The 10,705-nt window shown below is 42.5% G+C and overlaps 1 protein-coding gene across 1 annotated transcript; it reads left to right on the top strand.

Moving 5' to 3' along the window:
- The first annotated feature begins 1,680 nt into the window (after positions 1-1,680).
- Positions 1,681-10,063, top strand: LOC130909924 (chymotrypsin-like protease CTRL-1). The gene is made up of 6 exons (XM_057826876.1): positions 1,681-1,716; positions 2,058-2,093; positions 2,139-2,317; positions 5,863-6,131; positions 8,510-8,658; positions 8,750-10,063. The coding sequence occupies exons 1-6, from the start codon at positions 1,681-1,683 to the stop codon at positions 9,071-9,073; spliced, it is 993 nt and encodes a 330-aa protein (XP_057682859.1). The 3' UTR covers positions 9,074-10,063.
- Positions 10,064-10,705: the final 642 nt, after the last annotated feature.

The following is a 10,705-nucleotide window of genomic DNA, read 5'->3' on the forward strand; positions in this document are numbered from 1 at the left end:
TCAGTGCTGGTGAGAGCAGTAAGGGGAGATGCTACCAAGCTGTAGTTCTGGATAAATCTCCTGTAAAAGTTGGCAAAGCCCGGGAATTGTTGCAACTCATGCAGTTCTCTGGTACAGGTCAGAATGGGACTGCCTTTCCTTTTGCAAGGTCCATCTGAATTCTCCCCTCCGACACTATCTTACCCAGGAAGGACACAGATTTGGCGTGGAACTCACATTTCTCAGCTTTGACAAAAAGCAAGTTCTCAAGGAGACGGCACAGAACAAGTTTGACGTGATTGATGTGTTCTGACGTGGTCTTGGAAAAAAATATCTTCTCGGTAAAGAAATACAAAAATATTGAGCATGTCTAGCAGGTTGTTGGTTAGGCCAAAAGGCATGACGAGATACTCATGGTGTCTGGTTGGAATGTTGAATGCCGTTTTCCACTCATCTCCTTCCCTTATGCGAGCCACACGACATGCTTTCCTAAGGTCCAGTTTAGTGAACACGGTGGCACCCTGGGTAAACTCAAAACCAGATGACATGAGTGGCAGGAGGTAGCGGTTGTTGATAGTGATGTCACTGAGTCCACGGTAATCTATGCATTGGCTGAGAGAGCCATCCTTCTTCCCCAAAAAGGAGAAGCCTGCTTCAGCTGGTGAGGATGATGGACGGATTATTCCGATGGCTAGTGAGTCATTGATGTAATTTTCCATGGCCTTTTTCTCTGATGCAGATGCAGACGACCCTTCGGTGGCGCCGTGCCAGACAGGAGGTATATGGTGCAGTCGTATGGCTGGTGAAGGGTCAGTGATGTGGCCTTGGTTTTATTAAAAGACATCTCGGAGTCCATCGTAGCAGTCAGGCACGGTGGAAAGGTCGGGAACAGGGCTGGCAGGTTCAGGGTTGGTGGGCATGACCATCTCCTTCAAGCAGGTCGGGTGGCAACTCCTGTGTTAGTGGGCATTACCATCTCCTTCAAGCAGGTCTGGTGGCAACTCCTGCTCCATTCCAGTCTCCAAGTGGAGGTGGGGACTGCGCTGGCGCAGCTATGGATAGCCCAGAATGAGCGGTTGATCTAGTGAGCGTAGGAGATGGAACTGGATAGACTCCTGGTGATTTCCAGACGGAAGCATAGTTACAGGATCTGAGATGTGGGTCACTGCGAGTGGGTGTCCGTCCAGAGCTTGTGATGGGACAGGTGTTGACAGGTGGTGGCGTCCTATGCCAAGCTGCTGGGCGAGTTCCGCATCCAGGATGTTGGCCTCAGTTCCAGATTTGGCAAGGTTGGCCAGCTTATGGGTGGCATTGCTTAGCAGAAAGCGAATTTGGAGCAAGGGGTTAGAGATGGGGGGGTGATTGGAGACACTTTGAGCTCACCTGAACTCAGGCCTTTTGCTGGACAGGTAGCTATTCGATGCCCCTTACCCCCACAGTACAAGCACAGGTTGGATGTAAAGCGCCGCTGATGCTCTTCAGAAGGGCAGTACGGTCGATCTTCATGGGCATAAAGGCAGAAGATATGCTCCTACCACAAGTGGCTGGCTGGCTCTGGTGTCACTTCTCTCGCCTTTGGGTCTGAATTTGACGGTCAATGCGGGCTTCGAGGTCAATGGCTTCAATGAGGGTGCTGGGCAGATCATGTGAAACAAGCTCATCTTTGATCTAATCCGCCAGGCTGTGATAATAGGCATTACCATGGCTTCCGTGTTACAAGAGCTGCGCCTCACCAGAGTTCGAAAGTCAATTGAATAATCTGCCACTGTCCAATTGCCTTGACGGATGGTCATTAGTGCCCGGGATGTTTCAGGGGCTGAAGAGCCCTGGTCAAACACCTTAATTATCAATTATCTCCCCTTCAAATGAGTTGAAGATCGCACAGGCTGGTGTTTGCATCTCAAACTCAGCTGTTTTTCAGAGCCGGTGTGTGATTCCATAACCGATTTTGGCACCCTCTGTTGCGAAGGTCCAGGACTGCATTGAGAATTGAACTTTGCAGCTCGGTAAAAATGCTCACACATTGGTTGGGTCACAGTCAAATTCTGGGTTTCCATTCTTGAGTTCTGGGGCGTCAGCAACTGAAGAGGGTGCCACAGGATCCGGAGCGTCAGGTAATGTAGCGGTTCTGGTTGGAGTGGTCTACATGGGTTTTACAGGGAAGTGAGTGCCTAGATCAACTGAGTCAGCTACTGGTGTTGCTGCTGGAGCTGTTGTTGATGCTGATGGCTGAAAACAATCAAAGATATCATGTCAGCAGAAATCTGGGAGACGTTCCCTCCTGCACATTGAAGCTGGTCCAGAGCAGAGGGTTCGCGCGCTGGTTCCATGCAGTCAGGTGCAAGACGGGAGAACCAGTTGCATATCACGAACACAAGGTTTTATTAGAGTTGGTAGGCAGTGAAAACAGTCAGGAAATGGAGCGATGGCGTGGTCGGGTTGAGCAGGTCAGGCTGTGCAGGCAGATCGGACTGGAGAGTTTGCGTAGTCGGGTCAAATAGGACAGGCTGAGCAGATCCATCGGTCAAAGGCGGTCAACAAGCAGGAGCATGCCTGACGATCTGACACTGATTGTTTGAAGGCCATTCCTTAAATTCACAGCTGTTAAATGGTAAATGGTGTTATACTTATATAGCGCTTTTCCACCTTTCAAGGCGCTCAAAGCGCTTTACACTATCTCACTATTCACCTACTGGTGACGCAGCACCAGACTAGCGATGTCTCGATCGATCGGGATGCCGATCGATTGGGTCCGATCACGTCATTTTCAAAGTATCGGAATTGGCAAAAAAATATCAGCCATGCCTTTCGTTAATATATATATATTAGGGCTGTCAAAATTAACGCGTTAACGCGCGGTAATTAATTTTTTAAATTAATCACGTTAAAATATTTGACGCAATTAACGCACATGTCCCGCTCAGACAGTATTCTGCCTTTTGGTAAGTTTTACAGCAAGGCTTTTTGTGCTGTCTAACAGCGAACTCTTGTGGTCACTTTGCGACATGGTTTATTGCTTTCTTGCCAGTTCAATTTGGCTGCACGACGTCTCTGTTGTGCTTATATGATCCTTGGACAAGATTTGTCCGTAAGTATGGTTGTTGTAAAGAATGTACATATTATGTTAATAAGCGAAATGTTATATTTTTTGTATGAGACGCTTTTTGTTTATGTTTAGTTAACCTGTATAGCGTGCTAAGCTAACGTTCTTGCTAATGCAATGCTTGTGTACTTTTTTTTTGTAGTGTTACGACGGTCTAAAGAGGACAATGGTTTGAGGCCATTTTATTAATAAATCAGATGAAAAAGGAAGAAGTCTGATTATTAAGGCGTCGTTCACTAGCTGTCTAGCTTTGGAAAAAGTAAGACGCTTCGGAGTGAGGACAGCATAGACAGATTTAAATGACAGTAGAGTGAAATGCCCACTACAGTCCTTATGTACCGTATGTTGAATGTATATATCCATCGTGTGTCTTACCTTTCCATTCCAACAATTTATTTTACAGAATATATATATATAATTCACAGAAAAATATGGCATATTTTATAGATGGTTTGAATTGTGATTAATTACGATTAATTTTTAAGCTGTAATTAACTCGATTAAAAATTGTAATAGTTTGACACCCCTAATATATATATATATATATATATATATATATATTTTTTTTTTAATTAAATCGTTTTCTGGTTGTATTTAACGTCACAGGCATAACATGTTACACTCATTCAGAGTCTTTAGACTTAAGGTAGGGTTATCAAAATTTATCCCGATAACGGCGGCAATTAATTTTTTAATAATGTGTCACATTAAAATCTAAAACGCAATTAATGCATATGCTGCATGACTGTCTCACTCATTGTCGCGCTCAATCTGTAATGACGCCGTCTAAAGGCCCAAGTACACTGCATGCGTGATCGTTGCGGTTCCGGTCCGACTCCGGTAAAAAATAGCGCCGGAGCCAATTATATCCTATTGTTCAACGTATACCGGCCGCGTCAATGCTCCGGCTTGACTGCGAACCACCTCCGGCGTGCCGCATGCCCGCCGGATGGTAATAGGCTATTTTCTATTTTTGCCGGACACGCATCCGGCAAAATGGGCAGAGCTGGGCCTGGACGTAACAACCCAGGTGCCTAATCACGGTTTAAACACGAGCGAAGATGAATGATGAGCGCTTCATCATGGAGGTGGAAACCCACAAAATCATTTATGATGCAGCAGATCCTTTCTATAAGGACAATTTTAAAAAGGAAGCTGCAAGGTGTCCTATTATGTGTGTTTTTCTGTCCTGATCTCATCATGATGCAGTCATGTCTGTCTCTTAATGCCAGATTAACTAAAATATCAATATGCAAAGAAAATATGTGCTCTCTCTCTGCTTCTCTGATGAGTATAGACTCCGTGTGTTTTTCGTTGTTTTAAATGGCACATTATCGCGCGCGATCACGCGAGAGCTCACGGGGGGGGGACGAGGTTGGCGGACCGCAGCCGTGCAGCAGCCGGTATGATTTGCCTGTTTTTGACGGACTGCGTGGCACGCAGGCAACACTGAACCGGACCGGAACAGCAACGATCACGCATGCAGTGTACTTGGGCCTTTACTTATATAGAGAGATAAAAGGCAGCGCAAAATGAGTAGAGTGAACTTTGGCAGCCTTTGAAGCCTTGTATTAATTGGCTAAAGCCTTGCAATCCCTCTCCCTATGATTAGAGCATATCATGGGAAGCAATGTGGGGAAGCAAGGTGGCAATTCATTATTGACTTAACACCTTATGTTACTTCCCAACGCAGAGAAGATATATGAATTGGTAGCACGTTGCACAGTCATGGTTCCACTTCCCATCATGCATTTGGGATGGCCACAGTATCATTTACTGAAAGCTCAACAAATACACTAGATGGCAATATGTAGTCACAATATACAAAGTCACAAGTCTTTCTATCCGTGGATCCCTCTCACAGAAAGAATGTTAATAATGTAAATGCCAACTTGAGGATTTATTGTCATAATAAACAAATACAGTACTTATGTACTGTATGTTGAATGTATATATTCGTCCGAGTTTTATTCATTTTTTTCTTAATGCATTGCCAAAATGTATATGATCGGGAAAAATTATCGGGAATGATTGGAATTGAATCGGGAGCAAAAAAAAAAGCAATCGGATCGGGAAATATCGGGATCGGCAGATACTCAAACTAAAACGATCGGGATCGGATCGGGAGCAAAAAAACATGGTCGGAACAACCCTAGTTGTTAGGCTTGATTGTTAAGCCAAAATTAAAATAGGTTGTCTTTAAATAGTCAGAAGAAAAGGAAATGTATAAGGACTATTTAACTTATATTCAGTTAAATTATCATGTTAATTAAAATTTTACTAATTGCAGTTTATAAAAGCCCTTAAAGGGTATATAAATCAATTTTACACAGCGCAAGCAAAACTCAAGTGCTCAACTTCACTTCTAAAAAATATAAATAAATATATTTTTAAAAAACCTGATTACCCCATTCCAATTACAGATCAGGCCCGATTTCTGATAACATCATCTGATTGGAGGCATCTTTAGAAATAATTGTCTCTTGGCAAGAAACAAATCAATAAAACTCTCATTTAATGACATAAAACAATTGTATTATACTACTTACACCAATAGAATTTTTTTTATATTATTGAATATGTTGAATCATTGGATGCCACTGACGGCGATAAACATCCAATCCATTTTGACTCTGAGAGCGATCATTTACTCTCAGCCCCTTCCAGTTAAATAGTTGATAGCAATCAATGAATTCAATAAACTTGATCATATCGAGTAATAAAAAGTGATAACAACAATTGTGAATTTGCCACTTTTTCTCTTCTGTTTTTAAATTTAGCACTAATCCTGAGCCTTGGCGCCTCTTCTTTGGAAAACAGAATCAGAGCGACACCAGTCCCAATGAGGTCAACCGCACTGTGACCCAGATCATTATTCATCCCGACTACAATAGCATAAACTTTAACAACGACATAGCAGTCATGAAGCTTAGCAGCACCCTCAGTTTCACTAACTACATCAGCCCCATCTGCTTGGCAAGTAATGCCAGTCAATTCAACAACGGAACCTTGTGCTGGGCCACCGGCTGGGGCAAACTGGGGGCTGAGGGTGAGTATCACACGATTCAATCAAATATGCGGGAATCGGGGGGGATCAGTGAGCTCGATAAAATTATAACTACAATTGTAATCAGCTCTCTGAGTTTCTTAGGACTCTTAAAAACCATTACACCTAATTAAAGCCTTTGCCATACGTCACAGTCATACTAAACAAAGATATATTTCTATATTTTGGCACAATTTTACACGCAAATGCAGTTTTATGGCATTTAAAACACCTCTGACAGAGGAGAGGATTTTCTAACTCTCAATTTAATACGGCTAGTAGGTTTCAAGTGCCATTTCTTGTCCAGTGGGTTGTAATACCACCCGAAAGGGAGGGCTAAAAAAAGCAGCCTCTTTTTAATTCTTATTCTTGGTGAGGACAGTAAATAAAACGACTAGTCCTACATTATACGTCGACGGATCACAACTCTGTGTTTTGTCATTTCAACAATTTTAACGAAATGCATTCCAGGTCAGCAAATCGGAGACGTTTATAACATCACATTGAAATTTGGTAGGCATATTCTACCAATCAGAGGTGGATGCTAGTCTTTTAAAGAGGGAAAGCTAAAAATATGTCTGCCTGTGAGTGCTTTGTGACGGGGGAGGGGCTCAGCGGCACCTTCTTGGTAAGGAAAGGAAGTAGACTGCCAGAAGTCAAGTCTGCAAACACAGGCAGCTACAACAACAACAACAACAAAAAAGAAATAAGCTCGATTTTTGTTTTAGTTCTTGACAAAGCAAGTGTCGCTATGATAATTATAAAAGTCTCCGGTTCAATTAAATTTTTCCCAAATACGTCTCACGGATGTTAATACGACAAGATCACTGATACGCTCATTTCGCTGTCAATCAAAAAGGGATTCAGCCTCAGACAGATCATCCAATCATCATGCAAAGAACCAGAGCGTCCGGGCCAGCCGAGCCCCGCCCACTGCCCATAGACACCCATAGACGCACAGTATCCAATAGGCTGGATAAACCCAGCCTTTAGCTAATGACTCGTCTTGTTTGGCTGTAGTGGAATAATGTAATATCAACTCTAGAGACGCACTGCGAATAAATGAAAAGCAAGCCGCATCGTAACCAGTGATAAGACACAATTTTGAACAAAAGTCGAGCGCGTTGTTGCGCCAATTTAGTCAAAGACATGTACACACAAGAGTACACATTTGATCACTTATTTTTTGACATTTTGGAGGAACCTGAACTTCCCTTGCGCTGTTAGTTATCGCCTCTGCTACTAATGTGCTTTACGCATCGGTCCTCACAGCCTGATTGATTTTTTTTGTCTCAATCCTGTTTAATCAATTGTGAACTGATTAATTGCAAAACTGTTACGCAGTTACTCCATATATCCAAAATATATCAACATTGCGTCGCATCCTGTTTGGGTGCCGGGCAGTCGTCGACTTTACTCCGATGGGGAGGTTCAGAACATCTTAGCTGTCAATGTCCACTTTGGACTTATTTGTTCATTTATGTTAGGCTACTTATTCATTTCCTTATGATTTAAAAAGGTCAATGTTTGCGCGATCTTCAAAACATATTCCATTTCACTTTGCATAATATAAGTAATTTGTACTTATTTTTCTGAATGTATGTTACATATATCTTTATCAATTAAAAAAAAGAAGTAAATGTTTACATTAACTTCAATTTTAATATACATCCTATGTTCTTAAGTGGTTAAAATTGAGATTTGGCATTTAGTATGTGAAGAAATGAGGGAAAATAAAAATTAGGAGATGGAGGTTGGGGTTATTGCTGTTTTTGTTCATTTTTATTTTGCAAATCATTGAAAAAATACAATTTTGAATGAAAATCAGTTTTTGTATGCGTTATAGAAATAACTGTGCTAAAAAAGTTTTCTTTGCATTTCGGTACTTTAAGACATTTGACCCCGTCCCCAAAAAATGAAAATAAATAAATAAATAAATAAAATAGAATAAAATTTCTGGCGACCTTCACCTCGGGGAGTTCTAGCAAGAAATTCAAGACACTTTCACCCCTGGTTAGATGTGAAAAAGGGCTAAAACATTAAACAATTGGTTTCTAAAGGTTATAGTACATTTAAGCACCACCTGAATGCTAAATGATTTTTTTCAGTCGTGTATATGTAATGGGCGCACGCGTGTCCGTTGTGAGCGGTGCAAGGAAACCTCCCTCCCGTCAAAAAGCTGCTAGCCCCGGGCTTTCGGCCTAGTGGTCAGAGCACTCGCCTGCCTTACTGGATGAGTCGTGCGCACGGGTGTGAGTCCTGACTTGGATGAGGGGGACGGATCGCGTTGCGCAGCTCCGATCCATTCAACATCGGTTACATATATGTAATGATTTGAGGTTGCATAGTCAATTTGTAAACTTGACTCACTTCTCCTGCAGAGCAAAATGTGGCCTTTGAAAGGCTACAAGAGGTTGAGATTCCAATAATTGGAAACAACCAGTGCCGCTGCAACTACTTCTTTGTGAACAACGCTGACATCAACAGCAATATGTTATGTGCTGGGCAGGAAGGTAGAGGAATATGCCAGGTTTGTGTCTTACTGTAATTGGATCAGTCCATCTTCACATCAATATTCTGGACTTTATCATTTATCCGTCATTTGTAAAATGTGTTTTCAGGGTGATTCAGGCGGTCCAGTGCAATGTAAACAAGGTTCAGTCTGGATCCAGGCGGGCGTGACCAGTTTCAACATACCATGCGCCGAGGGTTTCCCTGATGTGTTTGCTCGCGTGTCGTTTTTCCAAGACTGGATTACAGCACAAGTGGCGGGGGCCGACGTTAGTTTTGTAACATACGCCTCGAGCGGTGGTGACCAAGACGACGACTTTCTATGTCCACTAATTGACCGACCATCGGCCACGACAATAGAGCCATCATCATCCATGACACCTCTTTTGAGTCTTAGCCTCTTGCTTTTGGTGCTAGTTATTCAGGCATTGTGACAGACTTCTGAAGCAATAACTGATTTTATGAAAAAATATAAAAGTAAATTTCTATTATAGTATATATTCTCTATAAATCACTTCCAGTTACATTTTTTGGATCCAATGACTATTCCTCAGAGCGCACATGGAGGCAACATAAGCTAAGTTCGAGTTCAATCTATAATGGCGCCATTTTACCCATACAGTGTATAGAGCTAAAAGACAACGTAAAATGAGTAGAGAGAATTTTGGCAGCCTTTGGAGCCATTTTTTAAATGGCGAAAGCCATACAATACCTCTCACAATGATTAGAATGATCATGGGAAGCAATGTGGGGCAGAAAGGTAGTAGGTGATCTTTTACTTAACACCCTATGCTATTTCCCAACCAGGGATCTCGTTAACCGAATATTTTCCGTCGTTGACCAGTTTTTTAAAACGTTGACGGAAAAAACTGAAGAAGAAGAAGAATGAACTGAAGTCCATCCGTCATTTTGACAGGTTGCAATTCACACCCCAGACCACAGGATGGCGAGTGAGCATATTAATTAGCTATTGTCTCTGTTGATGCATGACGTCGTTGGCCTTACTCGGAAAAATGTCCGAACTAGCATTCAGGTGTAGCAAACACGGAAACGTTAGGAAGCTTTGGAGAGCATTGTCTAAGGCTACGTTCATTCTACTGGTCTTAATGCACGAATCCAATCTTTTCGTGTTTTTCCGACTCGAGTCAGGCATTAACTTGACGGTCTGAACGGGACAAGTCGCATAGAAGTGGACCATTTCAAATCCCATCTAGGTCATTTTTGTATGTGGTTCAAATCCGATCTGGGCCACATTTTTCCAGACTGTCGTGGCGGTCTGTACCGTCCAGTGTCCCACATCCTATTTCAGCTGTGCGTTATTAGCGCCTAGCTTGCAGTGAACACGGCTTTTGGGGAAGGGCCGGGCTTGACAACAGTCATAAAAAAATAAAAATGGGTTGAGGATAAGCATGAGAATGATTGGTTTTCTCTCTGCTCTATGTGAGCTATATTTCAACATTTCACGGCCGAGAGTCGGGAGAGGGGTCTGGCTGCAGCCCGTCTTGGAGAGTCGGGGCAAACTGCCCCTATGTGTGTGTGACATGCACGGACAGTGCGTGCATGCTATCGATCCATATAAACTGTAAATATAAGCCTAAACAGGGATTATTTATGTCTGTTATTTGTCTCCTCCTTTTGAAAAGCAAAATATGATATCCCTGGAATGACGGATGACTTGTCATTTGTTTTGATCTTCTGCGCACCGGTGCGTGTCGGACTGCGAATTAGAGCGCATGCGTAATACTTGAATGGTCTCAATGGACAAAAGCAGTCTGAATGGGCACGCCAAAAAAACGGATATGACAAAAAATCGGATTTGTGCATTAAGACCTGTAGTATGAATGTAGCCTAATTGAATGAGCAGGGACAAACAGCTTGGAGTCAGAAGTACGTGTGCTATTTTCAAACCTGAACGCACCCTGAGTCTTGGATGACAAATCAACAGAGCAGAGAGTAGACACAACATGGCTGGTTGTTTCTTCAGTTTATTCAGAGTTGAGTAAGTAACGCACCGCTTTTGACCAACATTGATATTGAATATGTCATTATTATAATTTTCAAAATTT

The sequence above is a fragment of the Corythoichthys intestinalis genome, chromosome 21 (genome assembly GCF_030265065.1).
Source record: "Corythoichthys intestinalis isolate RoL2023-P3 chromosome 21, ASM3026506v1, whole genome shotgun sequence".
Lineage (NCBI taxonomy): Eukaryota > Metazoa > Chordata > Actinopteri > Syngnathiformes > Syngnathidae > Corythoichthys > Corythoichthys intestinalis.

Excerpts from the sequence above, each read along its gene's own strand:
- LOC130909924 (XM_057826876.1), top strand. The coding sequence starts at position 1,681 with ATGGCTTCCGTGTTACAAGAGCTGCGCCTCACCAGA. Across the intron at positions 1,717-2,057 it reads AAGAGCTGCGCCTCACCAGA|CAACTGAAGAGGGTGCCACA; the intron begins GTTCGAAAGTCA and ends CTGGGGCGTCAG. Across the intron at positions 2,318-5,862 it reads CGCTGGTTCCATGCAGTCAG|CACTAATCCTGAGCCTTGGC; the intron begins GTGCAAGACGGG and ends TTTTAAATTTAG.